The 18,709-nt window shown below is 39.2% G+C and overlaps 1 protein-coding gene across 2 annotated transcripts in view; it reads right to left on the bottom strand.

Annotated features, from left to right (window-relative positions):
- Positions 1-18,709, bottom strand: part of Exoc4 (exocyst complex component 4) — a 770,091-nt gene that overhangs the window by 542,149 nt on the left and 209,233 nt on the right. For both annotated transcript variants that reach the window (XM_087655632.1, NM_053875.2), the window contains 1 exon segment: positions 15,837-15,925. In XM_087655632.1, the coding sequence (XP_087511758.1) occupies positions 15,837-15,925 (89 nt within the window).

Below are 18,709 nucleotides of genomic sequence, written 5' to 3'. Positions count from 1 at the left end.
TAATGTGCTAACTCTGTCTCTGTCCTGTGATCCTGGTGCAATCTTCTGCTCCATCTACAACAGGGAATCTTGCGAATGAATGCACATCTGCAGCTCACCACTCCTAAGCTTGCTCTCCTTGACTCTCTGGAAGGCTCATTGTTTCTCTTAATGTTGGAACACCTAATATAAAGGCATGAGTTTCCCTCCATTCCCCCACCCTCCTAGAGGATGCTCTAACTTACAGTTCATATATACTGTTTTCCTCGGGAACACTAATAAAACCATGCTGGAGTTTCCTTCAGAATCCTTTTAAAATTAATTTATTAAGGATACTTAGAACCCAAAACGGGAACCTCAACTGTCCCTGATTTTAAAATCCAGTTACAGACATGAAATGTCCCTTTTAGTTAATTCTTAATAATATTATAACTTCTTCTTTCATTATTGCTATACAATGAATGATAATCCTACGACTGACCATTTATCACAGCTACAGATTCTCACCAACACAGGGGAAGGGATTATACAAGGGTATGGATCTGCCTACCAACTGTAGAGATACCTATGCAAGATATGCACTCGAGGAATAATTCACAATTGTATGTCACTGAACAAGCAATGGCAAAGAGATGAAAAGAAATGCCATTCGCTTCAACCTCAAAGGTACTGAGAAATTAACAAGCGATACCTGTGAATAAAGTTCTCCAACTGTGCACTAGGCCAAGAGAGCTATGCAATATAACCTTGACTCAGATTAACATGCAACAGACAAGCAAGCAACCACAAACAGGGCTACCTGAGAATGATGGTGAAAAACTACTTATACACTATCAGGACTTCCTCTAAGAAAACACAACTATTCACTATGGACTAGATGTACTGGAAATCTGTGAATTGATATGTAGTCTAAAAAGTAAATATATCCAGGAACTTGTCAGAATGGGATTAAAAAGACTAATACAAGAGAATGCTTAGATTCCTTAAAAAGAAATCATGTCAGTAAGGGAGACAGCATTCCCACCACAACTACAATCACCAGGCGCTGAAAATGTAGAAATAGAATTTGCATACAATATCTAATAAATGTCTACTTATCAAACTTGTTAGTATTTTTTAAATCTAAACAATGCCTACCTCATGACGCAGCAGTGCTACCCTTGAAGGTACCCAAGAGGAATGAACACAAGGAACAAAGCTCTCCTTAGCAGAACGACCTGAAGGTCCGAGTGGGAGTAATCAAAGACTACAGAAATGAGAATGGGTTCTCCTGCAGTCACAGAATGGAACACTACATAATAATAGAAAAACAATGTATACAACAGAAAATAAATCCCACAGAGCTTTTGCTAAGTAAACACAGTCTAACATTATTTCACTATAGGGGAAAGAAAAGGGCAAAATAAAGTGACAGCAATCGACAAAAAGAAGTGTGCAGACAGTGGGGATGGAATTGCCATGAAACAGCAGGAGAAATCCCTCTCTCTGAATGATGGTTTCTTTGCTCTCACTGAACACGTTTCAAATTTTACTGTGAGTACTTTTTACTCAATAAAATATGAAATATAATAAAATGACAACAATATCAACAAAGAAAAGTTAAAGGGAGGGCAGTCAGAAAAGAGCATTTATCTTATAAATGGTATGCTTACTAGAGATAAAATGCCTTTTGAATTATTTCTTATAAAATATTTGTAGCAATTATTTAGCACAAAGTATAAAATGTGGCAAATATAATTTGAGCCTACTCAAAAACCATTTAAAATACAGAAAACATAAGATACTTAAAATAAGCTAAGTCTTCCCCTTGGGCGATATATTTTCATTTTTTTTTAAATGTCCTGGAAATAAAAAGAAAAAAAGGAACCATGCTGATTTACATGAGCAAAATGATTTTTTTAATTCCATAGATGTTATACCAAATTAATTTCCATTACAGACACTATATCTATTGAGTTTATCAGATTAGCTTTAGATGTGACTGAAGCCATCTGCTAATTCAGATGCTAAACATCAGTTAGGACAAGGCATCTACTATTACAACTGTCTAGTGATTAATGAGAGGTCTAAGAAGGGGTGGAATTACTGGTCCTCAGTAAGCATCCCAGGTCTACACAGTCAACATAATCTAACTGAGTGAATGGTTTGCCCCACTAACAACTTTGTTTCTATCAGTCCTCCTTCAGCAGCCATGCTTCTAAAGAATGATGTCCATTTTGCTTGCCTCCCAAGCAAAATCCAAGCTTCCATCTCAGGTTAGCTGTGAATACAAACTGACTAACGGAGTGATAACTTTAATGTACAATACTCAGGTACATAGACAGCTACTAAAGCATTATTTATGGGAATGTCTGTAGTAGTTTTATAAGAAATTACAATGTGAATCCCTGGAGTAGGAAAAGAAAACCTTCCTAAACAAGGTAGCATCAGATCCATGGAGGGCCATATCAGAACAGTGAGAAAAGGGGTCCAGTCACCATTGCTGCTCACTCTGGAATGTCCAAGCTGTTCTGCCCACAGTCTCTGGCACTGCAGTTCTCTTCTTACAACCACAAGCAGAACCTAAGCTACTCTTTCATCACTCTAGTTCTGGGGCCTACACCTTAGACTGGCATTTTCATCACTACCCCATGTTTCTCAGGCCTTCAGTTTAAAATGAAATTTCACCACTATCTTTCTTTCCTGGGATTCCAGTTTACACATCATGGGATTCCCCTCCCTTCATGGTTAAACAAGGCTCAATTCTTCTAATCTACCTTTTCTATATATCTAAGTCTGTATCCATCCATCATACATGTACGAGTGTGTATGTGTGTGTGTGTATGAATGAATGAATGAATGAATGAATGAATGAATGAATGAATGCTCATAGGTGTCTCTTGGTGTATGCATGCCACACATGTATGCAAATGGATGGACCACTTTCAGGAGTTGGTTCCCTCCTCCCGCCATGTAGGTATGTAGATCTCATGGGGTAGATAGTCGGGGATATTTACTGAGCTGGTTGTCAGGTTTGGCAAGGTCCCTTAGCTGTTGAGCGATCTTGTTGGCCTGAGTAAGTAGTTGTCGATGTTAGGTTAGTGTGAAGACAGCCAATGTGTGTCAGTTTGTTTAGAGCTATCTAATCTCGTCACTAGACTGTTACCCCGGCCTGTTCAAATGTTCACACTGCTTTAGCAGTTTGTGATTACATACACCATTTCTACTCCCAAGTCCAAAGGGAGGGAATCATGGCTGTCATCTCACCTTCTTCCTCTTTTTATTTTTAAATTGCAAACAGTCTTCCTTTCTTTATAAGCTTTGATTGATCTATTAATTGCAGGATCAATTTTAATCTCTGAAATAGATAAGTTCCTTACTTTTTGTTCCTAGATGATTTCTGTATTATTAGTATTGAAATTCAGCTTACCAATATCTTTTCAGATAATATTCTCTAAAATATTGTGCACATTACTTAACCAACTTTCTCACTTGAGAAAAGAAGTAAAATTATTGTTCTAAACCTTCATTTGTAAAATTAAATGTTTTGAGACTCTAAATCATTTGTTGTTTGTTCCTCAAATAAGCCTCTTAGGACTACTCAGATGTCTAGAATACGGTTTCCGGATCAGGCTTACTACATGGTTGATGTTCAAATTACTTCTTCTCTACGTTGCTTCATTTTCTATAAAATCAAATCAGGGCTAAAAAGAAACAATTTGAAGTTTTTTAAAAGAACATAAAAATTTCAGAAAGGATGTATGTATGTGTATCAGAGTTCCTTATAAAAGACCACAGATGGATGATGAGTGGATGGATGAGTATGTAGACAGACAGTCAGACAGATAGAAGTTTAAAGAGAAATTCTCCCTTCTTTGCATTGACTTGTTTAACAAATGACATAATATGTACCCAATACACCAGATTGGAAAACTGTTAATGAGCTCAAACACAACAAAGCATTCCATGTGCAACAAAGCATTCCATTTGCATTTTCAAATCAGCCTCTGAACCTGTCCCACTTGTCCTCAGAGAGCCAGCACAGTCTTGGAGAAGGTCAGCTTGTTACTATCACTGCACTCACATCAGCTTCCACACAGACAGCAGAGCACTTTTCTAGTATGAAAAGTTGACTATATTGTTCTACTACATGGAGTCCTCAGAGACTTGGCATACATAGGAGAAAATACAACCTTTATGTTATATTATACAATCTTTTAAGATCTACTCATTTTTTTTTCCTTCCCTAGGTCCAATCTTTCTCATACACTCACTTTGACTACAACTGCAGGGCAGCCCCCCACAACTGTGGACTAAGGTATATCCTCTCTTTATAGTGCAGCCGGTTAACTACAATTGGTCAGTTAAACTCCCTTGCTCATGTGGTTAACTCATTCCCAAGCTTAGGAATACAGTCATTCCTTTGTAATGTCTTCTATGACTTTCCAAGAAAATACTGTCTTTTCTCCTTTGTCCTGTAAAGGAAGTTGTGTCACTTACTAGAACTGTGCCTTCCATAGTACCTACTGCCCCTTCTTACACAGGAGATGCATGAGAAGCCCCCCAGAGGTAGAGTCCAGAATAGAGCTGACCTACAAATGTTACTGCTACCCCATTACGGTGAATATAGCAATGGATACAAACCCTAGAAATAGGCAGGTAAGTGTTTCTCATATCATATTACAAATATGTAAGCAAACTAGAGCTTGGAAATGTAAAACAACTGGTCCATGAAGTAGAAGTATAATGAGAAATAGGTGCTCCTCCATTAAGCCATAACATTCCCCAAGCCACTCAAAGCACAGAGCTACACCAGCGTTCCACACATGAACATCACTAACCAACTGAACAGGGATATGTAAATTAGTTAACTGATGCAGAAACCACACATTAATGTGCAAACAAACAGGGACTTCTTTAAGCTAAATGGGCATGAATATGCAAATGAACTGGCGGCAATTCAGAGGATGTCATCACAACTCTAGGAATGAACATCCTATATTATGACTATTACAATATTCATGTAGCATTCCTACACACTGTCATATATTACTATAATATGGCTTTTTGAGTTTAAATTTGTGGGGAAGCCAAAAGTAACTTGATGCGTATTTTCATTCACACCACAATCACAAACTAAAAATCAGATGTGAGCATGAAGAATTCTGAAAACTCTATATAGTACCAGGCTGCCAGCACCATTTACAACTTAACTGAACATTCTATTTTTAAATTAAGGTGCTTTAGAAAGAGGTTAATCTGATCCTTCAAGATATGGCTCCTCCCGATATGCCCAGCTTCATTTAACATACACAAGTAGGTCACACTCTAATAGCTACATATAAAAGTGTTACTTTTCCTATATGGGTCCTTATAAAGTTGTACAAATGAACTTCAACAGTATTCAGAAAACTCGTGCGTGGTAACATGTACTGTTTGCCCCTATGCTAATGACCTTTCTCTTCCTGTGGCCACCTCTACAGAATTGTGTGTTACTCCCGTGGATGTCAGGACAAGCAGCGGCAACTACGTTGGTGTTGCTCTGCAGGGTCTGTTTCCCAAAGCAACAAATTCGAATGAGTATAAATCACTCAACACAAGTGGGGTTCCCTAGTTACCTCTGAAACGTGGATTAGGAGGGAACAGCTTCTCCTTGAGCTCCCTTTCAAGGACTTATTCACTCTGTGCCCAGCCATTGACATGCTGTCCCTTTTCATCTGAAAAGCGTTCCATGTGGACAGGATGCTCTGTCTTTTCTAACATTTGCATATGCAAACATGCAATGCCATCCAGTGTGTCACAGTGCCGCCATTACCTTGTGGCATTAGAACTTAGAGTGTATGTAGGACTGGAAGTAACAGTAACACAAAAGATCCTAGAGACTTAGCACAGAGATCTTATCCTTGTGGATGGGATGGTAGCTCTGGCTGAGTACATCATAGAGGAGTGGAACTGCAGCGGGCAAGAGCCTGAGCTCCTTCTTCTGTTAGCTCTACTGTCCTTACAGTATGGCCTCATCTGCATTACCTAAGAAGCTCCTCACCACATTCCAACATAAGTGTCTTCACATACATGCTGGACTGGAGGAGAAGGATATGCTGTTTCTTCTTTTACATATGTGACCTGAAGTAACACACAATTGTTTTTCTTACACACTACTGGCAAGAAATAAATCATATATCTGTAGCTAGCTGCAGGCAATGTTTGAAATCCTTATAGTCTATGTAGCCCCAAAATTATGCAAATCTCAGGGATTGTATGAGAACAGAGCTGAGGGAAAACAATGCTGGCTGTAAATGTCAGCCTGGGTTACTAACAGTCCCTCTTCTATGCATAGGAGGATGGTTATATAAAGCGCAGTAGAATTACACAGTAGCCAGTTAGAAAACTGGTTACATACATTATTGTACGCTGCCGGTTAATGAAACACAAGTAAACATATAATGAAGTTGTACAGGATCAATGAATACACAGGAAAAGAAAATATAAAAAACAAACACATTCAAGCTGAGGACTCCAGCTCAGGCTTGGTAACAAATGCATACTGCAGCTATGAGGAAAAGCAACACAGGTAGGCCAAGAGGGAAAGTATCTGGTGCAGACATTATCTTCTGGTGAGCTACTTAAGTCAGCTAAGAGCTCAGGAGGAAGTTGCAGATTTGGGGTGTGGAGGGGGTAATAAGGTTTCACTGGGATGGTGCAAACCAAAAATGTGCCCTACTGTCAGAAAAGTCCAGATCCAGGGGCTGGGGATTTAGCTCAGTGGTAGAGCGCTTACCTAGGAAGCGCAAGGCCCTGGGTTCGGTCCCCAGCTCCGAAAAAAAAAAAAAAAAAAAAGTCCAGATCCACTCAGGATTTATACAGAGAAACATCAATCTAGATATATGGTGTTATATTATGGCCTTAAAGTACACCTTTTAATTACTTGCTCATTCCGTACTTTACATGAGATATATAACATGTAAAATACTGTCTATGACATTTGCACCATTTACAGAAAAGAGTAAAAAGGCAGCACAGCTATTGTGAGAGTCTCTGGGCTCAGTGGACAATGTTCCTGAGTGTGTGTGCCTTCTCGGCTTAGCTTCTGTGCATTCTGTTACTAAACAATAGCCACCTGAATAATACGCTCTTCATTTCTATCTGCTTCCGACAGCCATCTAAACTCATTTATATCTGCTATATCTGTGTGAAGACAAAGAGACAGACAGAGAGAGAGAAGACAGACAAGCAGACAGAGGGCAGGTTTCATATGGTTGAGTATAACTGAGTCACTGTACAGTAGTTCATTCACTTTCCCCACCACACAGCACTCTGCGTAAATCTTCTGCACTTCATATAATAATCCCTTTGGTAATAAACAGGGGACCTGTTTCTAGGTTTTTCCTATTTGAACAATACTACTATGAACAGTCTTCTGAATACATTTTACCTTTCATATCTGAGTTATCAATCAATTAAAATCTTATTTTTCTAAATGGTACAATGAACAAATTCAATTTTATGTTCTCTTTTTCTATATAATCAATTATCACACCACCTTTCTTGATTCATCTTTCTTTTATCAATCTATAATGTCAGCTCTCTGTTGAACTAAGTTTCAATGTGTGTGGAGATTTATCTGCTTCTGATAACGCAGTCTATAATGGCTGACAATGGTCTTCCAGGAACCTTCATTGAAAAGGGGCAAAGGGCAGGAGAGGTAACCGAATACACAGAACCCAAGTCCTTCTTACCAAACTATGACCACTTTAATTTATTCTCTCTTCTGAACTGTGGAATCAGACTTAAACAGGACAAGTGCTCTATACCTAAGAATAGTCCTGAATAGCACTAGCCAGTTGTCAGGAGCCATTTAGCCTGCTTCTGTAAAAGCCTCCCTGTCAGGCAGAGTCAAGACAGGCCAGGGTATACTGGCAGATTTCCTGGCCTACTGACGCATGGGATGATAAGAGGAAATACACTTGAAGCTCATGGCAAGAGGCTTAATGTTCTGTTAATCTTTAAGGAAGGAACAGCAAGGCTTTCAGATAGGGTACAGATATCCAGTGTATGGCAGCCATTGTTTCTGCTAGCTTGTGATTTGTTGCCCATGATACTGTGAAGTATATAAAGCTTGTGATAATTAAACTTGAGGCTGCCACAGTACCCACTGGACAGCCCTCCCAAGTTCTAACTTTTGTCTCTGAGTCTTCTTATCCATCTTCCCCATAATCATCCTCACTCCCTACTCGGAGGACTGGTCAACCTTGCACCAGCAGGACTGGTGAACCAGTGAGCTCTGAAACCCTGTTGAGACTAAACTCTACTGTTTTATTTTCTAGACTCAATACTACCTGCGTCTTAGTATCAATTTCTTTTGAATTCTGTGAATAGGTTACATGAGGCAATTTCTCCCTTATAGAGACCTCTGAAAGGTTCTACCCAGCAGCAGACTAAAACAGATGCAGACACCCACTGCCAAAACTGAATGGAGGCCAAGGACTCTTATGGAAGAATTGGAAGAAGAACTGAAGGCCCTGAAGGGGGCAGGAACCCCACGGGAAGATCAACAGAGTCAACTAACCTGGACCCCTGGGAGCTCTCAGAGATGGAACCATTAACCAAAGAGCATACATGGGCTAGACTAAGGCCCATGGCACAAAACAGCAAATGTGTAGCTCAGTATCCACAAGTGCCTTGTCTGGTTGGAGTGGGAGAGAATGTGCTTATCTGGCAGAGAATAAATGTACCAAGGTGGAGGGATATACAGGGGGCTGCACCCTCTCAGAGGAGAAGGGGAGGGAGGAGGGACACTGAGGATGGGATGGAGGCAGTATTTGGGATATAAATAAATAAATAATACATTCTTACAACACTTTTGTGTTTTTAAAGAAACCAAAATTCTCACTCAGCTGTCTTTTATCTTCTAGGTACATAGTCTCGTAAATTCCAGCCACTTATACATGACTCAGCTAACATTGAATCCCATCTCCAACCAATACTGTGTAAATAGGAAACCATATGAACCCAGATTCTTTCAAGGAAAAAACAATTGATTTTGTAAATTAAACTGCCAAATATTTTTAAATAAAATAAACTTCTCAATTACATAAAGAGGGTAATATATTACCCTCTTTACATATTAGGTAAACCTAATAAAAATTTGGAATAAAAAGTTTTTATTTCCAATATGATTTCATTAGTGCCTTAAGTTTGTCCATACATGAAAAAAGTCTATTTATAACTTACTAGTTCTTAGAAACAGATGAATAAATTAACATTATACAAACTCTATTATAAGCTCATTATTTGACAGATCTTACCATAAGTAAGTTAAGATCATTCCTTTTATAAGCAAGGATATGAAGACACAAAAGGGAATACAGTTTTACACTGTATTAACAGCTAAACCAGAAGAGATAATATAAAAGATTAAAGTTAGTTTGAAATAATTATATGTAATTTTCAAAAAAGGAACTTCTTTCATGTACTCTGCATATTGTTAGTTATTAACCAAGTCATTAAGTAAAATTTAAAAGACTACAAAGAATTTCCTAATCAAATTTCAGGACATGAAGTTCTACAAGCGTTTCTTGTGTTTAAGAATGTAGAACAAATGTGCAGAGTGAGTATAAAGTCACTGCACTAAATACCACACCTCACTCCATCCCAAATGTCCCCGAACACGTGCACATCAATGATACCTTGTTAAATGCTCTGCACTACACAGCAGTTTGCAGCTTCTGAGATTGCCATTATAAATCATTTTGTAAAAAGGATCATCACCTCATGGTTAATGTACATCAAATGTTGTCTTACCTGAAGGCAAAGCGCCTACAAGGACATTAATTACATACAGTGTCATTATATATTCACATTCTAGTCATTGGAAATCCCTCAAAAGGAAAACTTCAGGAAGTTTGTATCAGTCAGAGTCCAGTTCCCCTGATGCCAGCACATCCATATGTACTGTGGGAAGCAGAGCTGCTGAGCAAAGGGAGTTCCGGGAGCTGAAGCTTAGAGTCTTTTAATGCCAGGGTGAGAGAAACGCCACTCGTTAAACTGATAGGAATAAAGCTGGCACTCCAAGGGTAGATCCCTGAGAACATGCAGAAAGCTAAGAAGCCCCAAGACAGGGGAAAACTGTAATCAAAACAGAATACATTTCTGCCTAAATCTATGGCCATTAATAAACTCTACCTATACATGAGTCTTACTGTATTGAAAACTGAGGAACAATAAATCACAGGATTCTGATTTTGGCTTATTAAACTTATTACTAGAATTTCTTAAATAGGTCTATGTATGCTTATAAACTAGGAAACTTCACTATGATATATATATATGAGATATATCTACATATATACAGATATGTACATATATATATATGAAGAATACTAAGAGCATACAAACACAAAATCGTGCATGCTTGTGTATGCTAAATACAAGTTCCATGTTACAAGTGCTCATCCTATATTTTAAAGAACCTAATTTATTCCCAACTTTATTCTGAACAACATTTATATCTGGGCAACTACACTGCAACAATAAATAATATAATTTGTACTTTGGTGAAAGGAGGTATAGACTAACAAGCTAACAAGAAAACAAGGCACACCAAAGAAGGGTATCATGACAGAAATGTCTGAATGTTGTGTGAAACACTAACAGGATGAGGGGTGATCCAGACACAGTAATGCAATCTGGGCAGGAGACACAGATCCAGTGATCTAATGTTCCTAGGCACTAAGCAAAGCCTTGTCTGAACTGATGGTAACTGGGGAGAGTTCTAGAGTGAACAGAGTAGAAACCCCAGGAGCAAATCCTTACAAAAGGATGAGGAGACAAAAGAGCAAGTAGCAAGGGGAAGAACAAGTGCGACAAATGCAGAAGAGTGAACACAGGAGTCTGCCATCATGGACAGCACTGTGACCTGGAGAATGACAGCTCAATGGACTAGAGTTGAGAGTCTAGGAGCCATAGGCAGACGCAACCTTTCCTCAGTGCACTGCTTTAATTTAAATCAAAAGTCAGTCTAATTTCTCCCACAATATAAACATCTAACTTAATAGTCTAACACCTACTTGAGCAGCCAGAAATCGAGAGCATTATTTGTTAAGTCAGAAAACTGAGGTACAGTTGAAGTGATTAAACTAAGAGCTGTTTGTCCATGAGTAGCAGTATTTTGATTTTCTCAACTCTCCCAAGTGAATGTGTTCATGAATTTTATTATTCTGCAAATTTACACATTAAAATAGAGAAGACATATTTAAGTTAAGCTAAATGTTCATTAAAACAAGATTCCCCTTTACTTACAACAATGCTGTCTAAGCAGTACAACGAGGCAGTTGAGAGGCTCAGAACAACAGGAAGCCAATGATTAATACATGCATACACAAGTTAGATTTCCACCTGTTATCCCACACACTTTGAAGTAGCACTCCCACCTCCTCAGTCCCGACTGCCAACGGCGGGCTATATAATGAACCATCTGTATCAGAACAGTAAGAGCCAATTGAGATGGGCTGATAGTACCAAAGAAATCTCATTTTTAAATTCATTTTCCCTCTGGTGTACTGGTAGACTAAGCAACATTTTTAATTGCATGATAAATCACATGCTGGCAAGAACTTAACTTTGTAAAACTTGAGCTTTTTAATGTCACTTTGATGGTCATTATGATGGATTTCTTTGCTGCACCTCAGCAACAGAAGGAAAAACTGACCCCATGAACCAAACCACTGAGAGGAAAAGCCTACAGCTATGTGGCCTTAAAAGAAGATACGGAAATCTGGCCAGTCTCTTAGGACCCGGATGACCTACTCAATTAGGCTTTTTCAAGAGTGAGTGTGGTGCTTGCAACGGTCATATTAATGAATGACTGAAAAGAAGACACCATTTTAAAATAGAGAATAGGTGTGATTTCTCTCTTTTTTTTTTCCCTCTGAAATGTTAAAAGCACTCATCAGAGAAACTTTTGCTCCTGAACCAAACACCCTCAAACCTTCACAAAAGCTAGTCAGCTGATCCACTGCCTCCCCAAGCACATGAGGTGTCAGTACACTACAGTACCTTTTAATGGCTATTATAAATGTGTTCACAACCTTTTCTCTCTGGTAACCAAAGCCGTTCCTGCAATCATGCTCAGCACACTCAGTGTACCGAACTTCTGGTGCAGAGTGCAGTATTCAGTGAGTGTTCTAAAGGATGAGAAAGTTAGATTGAACTCATTCTTCCGTTTCCTATCGTGTAACTTGGCTATTTTCCTTTTTCCTTCCACTTATGTACAGCAGTTTCCCCCTGGGGTTGGCAACTCTAGAACAACTTTTCTACTTAATAATGAGTCAGTGTAAGGATGCATGGTCCTTCCTCTTTAAATGTGGAAATGCATGTAAACCTACCACAAAGATAAAGGCTGTTAGTCACCACACCTGTCGTGGCTCTACCTCCCACTAAGGCAATCTCTATCTATCTCATACCTTAAGTATCCTTACTCATTCTCTTGCAGTGAGCCTGTTGAGGGTGCATGTGCACTAACAAACACTGTAAGAAGCAGTCTTTGTCATAAATTCTGCCAGGTAAACAATGGCCCATGGTATACTATGGGGCACACTCACAAAGAGAACAGGGAAGACACATGGCAGTAAAACACTAAACAGCAGGGCCAAACCCAAAGAGGGAATATGTGTCTGAAACAGAGGGGAGTGGAAAGGAAAGCAAGGGAGCTCACTAGAATGAATAAGTAACAAATAATTTTACCTCGGAAGTCAGGTTGGGCTTAACATAAGAAAAAGGACAGAGGGAAAAACAGAATTTCTCTGTGTGTGCGTGTGTGTGTGTGCGTGTGTGTATGTGTGTGTGTTGGGGGGGAGGGGGGGACTGCTACTAAGATGGGAAAGTCAGAGAGAGACTGAGAGGAAGATATGGAGAGAGAAGCTGACTCCCAATCACGGCACCAGAAAGAACATTATAGGCAAGAAGGACACCATCCCATTAACAATGAACTAAATACTGCCTTCTGCATTAATTAAAGTCAACTTCTCAAAGCATCTTCACAGGATCATAATTAAGGGGGAAAAAAGCAAAAGCAAAGAGAAAGAATAATTTACCTGTGCCTGTTCAGCTAGCAGTGAGAGCTAGCAGTTGCTAGTGTTAGTAGCTAGAGCTAGCTAGCACTAGCTGCTAGTGTTCAGCTAGCAGTGAGCATTGAGGCTCAGAACTGGCTACTCTGAATTGCCAGCTCTTCTGTCTCTTAAGAAATCATGGACCACAGAGGAGAACTGAAAAGTCCACAAGGCTCCACCACAGAGTTCTTACTATGCTCACTGTCTCAGAAACAGCATGTGGCACTAGTCACTAATAACTTGGCCCTGAGTGACAGACAGGGACACTGCTGCTGCACTGATTACATCTAAGTGCTGTTTTACCTACAAGTGCTAAGTGAGTATTTGTGCTATGGTGCAGGGATATGTTAGAAGAGACTGTGCTGAGGACAGAGATCCTACACACACTCTGTAATTACTACTCAATTACAGAGTCAACACATAACTGCCCTTTCAAATATTCATCCTTTTTTTTAAGAATGAAATGATCAGGAATTAATTTTAGGGGAAGGCCTTGTAAGGGTTAAAAGGATTTAATATTAGATAGATGGCAGAAAAATTATAGGGACAAATTTGAAGTATTTAGTAAATACACACATACATACAACACCGCCAAACCACACAAAACAGGACAGTAGGAAAAATGTTCCACTAGCCCTCAATAACCTGGCGTGACCCAAAGGAGCACCTTACGTGGGATCCCAACCCTACAAACTCAAGTCCATGTCACTACTACTGCCACGCCATTCCACACGTTTCAGTGTACTCCTTTTCTCTCCACCTCTCCTAGAAAGTAGCTACCTTCTAGAGCTGGGTCAGCATTGTGCTCCACTCCATGCCTGATAGAAGGGGTCAGTTCTAATCTAGATCAGGAGTCACAATACCTTAATAGCAAATAAATAGATGTCGTGATGCCAATCTCATTCTAATGCTTACAGAGCATGTTTCGAGCCTTATACTTCTGGCTAGTATGCTCTTTGAGACAATTACTGCAATGAGATATGAGAGAGTACAGCAAAGATTTTTGAAAAACATTACAGGTTAATAGCGTGGTAATAAAGGTGGACATGGGATGACTAGGAAGCATTCCGAAAACCAAGAAAGGCTGGCTAGTTACCACATAGTGTTTGTTCTAAGGAAGATCTATGATGAGTATGACCAACTAAGAAACTGTGTAGGCCAGTCACAGCAAAATAATCAAAATAGCCCTGTGCGTAAATGACTCTAAAAGTATTCAAATCCATCTCTTTGTAAAGTCCAAGTTCTAAAATATTCACTCTGTTCTCTGAACTCCTCTAGCAATTCTATACATGTGATCTATCAAGTTATTAATATGTATGTCACCAAGCCGTTGTTGAGATATCTGTAAGCAGTAAGTGCATGTTCATCCGCTATGGATAGTAAAACTCAAATATGTTCAAATTTCTTACATAAAATAATACAGAATCTACACATAACTTACAAACATTCACTCTTGTTACTCGAAGTCATCGTTTTATAATGACTAATATGATATAAATGCTATAGCAATAGCTGCCCTATTAAAGTATTTAAGCTATGATAGAAAGAGCCAATATGTGTTTAGCATAGAAGCAACTTCACAAAGAATGTACGGATAGGAGGGCTGACCATGCACACATGTGTACACATGTCTCTCTTTGTTAACTGGATCTTAAATCTCTATCTTAAATTTCTTTTTATTTGACTTCCATTTCTTATAACACCTAATAATGATTAGGAAACCCTCATAAATCTTTCTTCATATATGTGTTTCACCATGGCTAGGGTGGCAATTTGAACAGGTATAGCCCCCATGGGCTTATATATTTGATACTTGAATTAGGTCATTAGGGAGGGGGGCTACTTGACAGGAATCAGGAGGTGTAGCCTTGTGGAGCAAGTGAGGCCTCTTAGGAGTCAGTGTATCACTGGGAACTGTGCTTTGAGGTTTCATAGGCTCAAGGCAGGCTGGCGCTCTCTCTCTCTCTCTCTCTCTCTCTCTCTCTCTCTCTCTCTCTCTCTCTCTCTCTCTGCCTGCAGATCTAAATATAGTACTCTTAGCTCCTTCTCCAGCACCATGTCTACATGTGCAACTCCATGCTTCCTGCCATGTTGATAATATACTAAAACTCTGAACCAGAAGCTATCCCCCAATGAAACATTTTCCTTTCTAAGAGTTGCCTTGGTCGAGGTGAAGAAAGTCACAGCAACAGAAACCGTAAGATAGTATCTATTTCTTTGTCACAAAATATAATGTTGGTACCTCATATCTTATTTTATTTATATTATAATTTATTTTAAAAATATTTCCCCTGCAAATTAAAACTTGCTAGTAAGCACAAATGGGTCCAAATATCTTATGGGTCAATTTACAAGGCGAAAGCACACTATCCAGAAAGCATCTGTGAACTCTTTACATGACAAAGGCTGAGCTTCCCATTTTCCACCTGCCAGACTCCAGAAGACTTCAAAAGTAATAAACAAAAGGACAATCATACTGGCCGACATAAGACTAGCATTTTATTTAAATGCTGCTGGACTCAGTCTTGCTTCAACACATCTGCTTAGAATTTCCACCTCAGTGGCAAGGCGGTCTTTAGTTTTAGTATTAGTTTTAGAAGCTTGATATCAGACGTTGGGAAATGACAGGGTAGTAATGGGAAAGGACTAACAATTCATTAGAATTTGTTGTCTAAAAGGAACTGTGAAAGCAGAACATACACTCACATGCTCTCCACTGCAGACGATCCTGCAGACAACTGATTTTCTAGAGAAGTGCAATCAATCACTTACCTTGAAGTTCTCCACTCCGACTGTACAGCTCCCTTCTCTGTTCTCGGAGATAGGCGCTCATACTGATAGCATGGGAGGATGATTCAAACCTAAAATGCAGCACACGGTACCACACAGTTAAGTCATGTAGGGCCATCCATCTCTATGCTCCCCAAAAATTCTATCCTATTCTTGTCCGTATAACATTCCCTGGTGTATAACAATTATGACATATTGGCTATACCATAAAAAGTCCAGAGAGCACTGCCCAAACCTTGTTTTATAAAGAAGATCCCTGCTAGTGTTCCTCTCAGGAGTATTTGGATCTTTTCCCTTTTGCCTTCTTCACCTACAATAATACTGCCCTCCTCCACTTCTGTTACCTTCAGATCCTCATAGCCATAGTCATCATCATTATATCAGAGCATGACTACATCTACAGCAACAAATGTATCCTACAAAGTCATTCTAATTGGGCTACTACCCAAATCAAAACCCATCACTGACTAACCTCTGCCTAAGCAGACATAATGGCTCTTCAGAGCAGTTTTCTTCCTGAATTGATAAATTAAAAGATTAATGCAGAGGATTCAAGAAAAGACCAGTGATATCAAAAAAGCAAGGCATCATTAGTCCCTAACTAAATGTTCTAAAAAAGACTTTCCAAATGGCTGCTAGTTTTAGCCTGCTATATAGCACCATTTAAGTATTCTCCAGGAACTGTTTAGGTCAGAAACATGGGAAACAGAATTGTGGTAAAGAATGGGTCTCTAAAGGTTAAAACAAGGAACACAAAACAAATCGGTCATAAAGAATAGCTTATAGGTATAAATAAAGCAAAGTGAAACTGTGACTGTATCAAATAGCAAATCCTTTGATGAGTAACAGATTCCCTTTCGTATCTGAGACTTTCAAAGCCAGGAAAAGAAGCTGAGGAAAGAAGGGATCCTTCCAAGAACTCTTCCTTTAAAGGGTCAACAACATAGGGAGAAAGCAACGGAGTCTGTGGACTCAAGGACCGGCAGCAACAAGAAAGGAGCATCATTTTCTTAATCATGTCTCTTTTATCCAGCCCTTGACAAGGAGCATGAATACCAAGATGAGTATCAGCCTGGGAAGGAAATACTTCAGTTACTTGATCTGCTCTCCGCACCCCACCAAGAACTAAGAGCACCAAGAGCCGGAAGCAGGGCGAAGTGTGCAGTACTTCAAACGTGCCACCTGCCAGTCAAGTGCAGAAAAGGAGCCACTGACCTCCAAAAGCCTGCTGACAGCTATTGATCAGAGATCGCAAAGGAAAAAACAACTCTCAAGCGAAGAATAAAGAAGTAAATGTACAATAAGAGAGAACTTAAACACAATTAACCTTGGCTAAGGGCAATTAAAGAGGGTAATAAAGTCCTTCACAGATTCGATAGAAATAGATTATAGCTCTCCACAATCTGAGTCCTTTATGACTTGATAGGCTTGCTATTCATGAACTCTCTTTCTGTTTGCAACAAGTCATACACTGAGATAATTTTATAGCAAAAGAGGCATGAGAGATTCTTTAGTCTCACCTCCTTATTTGATAGTGAAAGCCACTGAGGCAAGCTCAGATATGAGACCTACTCAGGCCTGCATGGCTCATTAACAGTGGATCCAAGTTAAAAGTGAGCAGATCTGTTTAACTGCCCAATTCTGGGACGATAATGAGTTTTATTTCTGCCCAATAATAATAATAATAAATGTATAAGAATTATTTAATATTTTTCATTTCTAACAATTAGGGGGTTCCCCCCACACCAACCCCAACCCTACAATTTGGGCAACACTGAATGATTGAATATGTGTGCTTGGTCTCAGCCTGAAGACAGTGATGGCTGAGAACATGGCATGTGAGAACCCTGACGCCTGCTTTCTTCAATTTAGAAGGTCTTTGCTGAGTCTTTGCTGCCAACATAACACAATCCTGAAAAAAGAGAACATCAAGAAAGACCACCCTTGATCAGTTGGCCATATGTTTTAAGTGCCAATTGGTGTAGAAGGGCCCAGCCCACGGTGGGTGTCACCATCCTCAGGCATGTAGACCCACACTGTATTAAAAAGTTGGCTGAGAAGCCCAGCGGGAGAGAGCAAATAAGTAAGCAATATTATCCGGACCCTTCACACACAGTTGCTACTTCAGTTCAAGCCCGGAGTTCCTCAATAATGGTCTAATCTGGAAATTTAAGCCAAATATGCCCCTTCATCCCCAACATGCTTTTGGTCTGAATATTCATCAGAGAAAGAACAAGTACATAGGGTAAAGGTAAGTATAGCTTTCAAAGGAGAAAGAACTAGGGAGGGAAGGAGAGAGAGAAACTGAGTGACAGAAGAAAGGGACAGTAATATGCACACAAACAGGAGTAAAAGCCTGAAGAGAGAACGACACTGAAGTGTGTGTGTGTGTGTGTGTGTGTGTGTGTGTGTGTGTGTGTGTGTGTGTGTGCACATGCATACACATATATATGTTCTTGTGGCTTTTGAAGTTATACTGCTGCAAAAATATAATTTATAATCAGGTTCAAAGATTAAGCAAATTTCAAGTTTAAAAACAGTAAAAATATGAAATAAAATACACAATGTGCTTATTTTAATTTTTTTTCCTTTTTTCAAATAAAAGTGTATGATGGCTCATGAAGATCATCGTTCAACCTGGAGGATGAAACAGAATATGGATATTGTTAAGCTCAAGGGCATGAACATACAGACCCTTGGCAAGTATAGTTCCTGTGTTCTTTTGCTTTTTTCTTTTTTGCTTTTTTTTTCTTTTAAGATTTCTTTATTATATATAATTACACTGTAGCTATCTTCAGACACACCAGAAGTGGGCATCAGATCTCTTTAAAGATGGTCGTGAGTCACTATGTACT

This window comes from Rattus norvegicus, chromosome 4, assembly GCF_021556685.1.
Source record: "Rattus norvegicus strain SHRSP/BbbUtx chromosome 4, alternate assembly SHRSP_T2T, whole genome shotgun sequence".
Lineage (NCBI taxonomy): Eukaryota > Metazoa > Chordata > Mammalia > Rodentia > Muridae > Rattus > Rattus norvegicus.
Note: the sequence above shows the minus strand (reverse complement) of the source record. Positions and strands in the feature narration are given on the sequence as shown.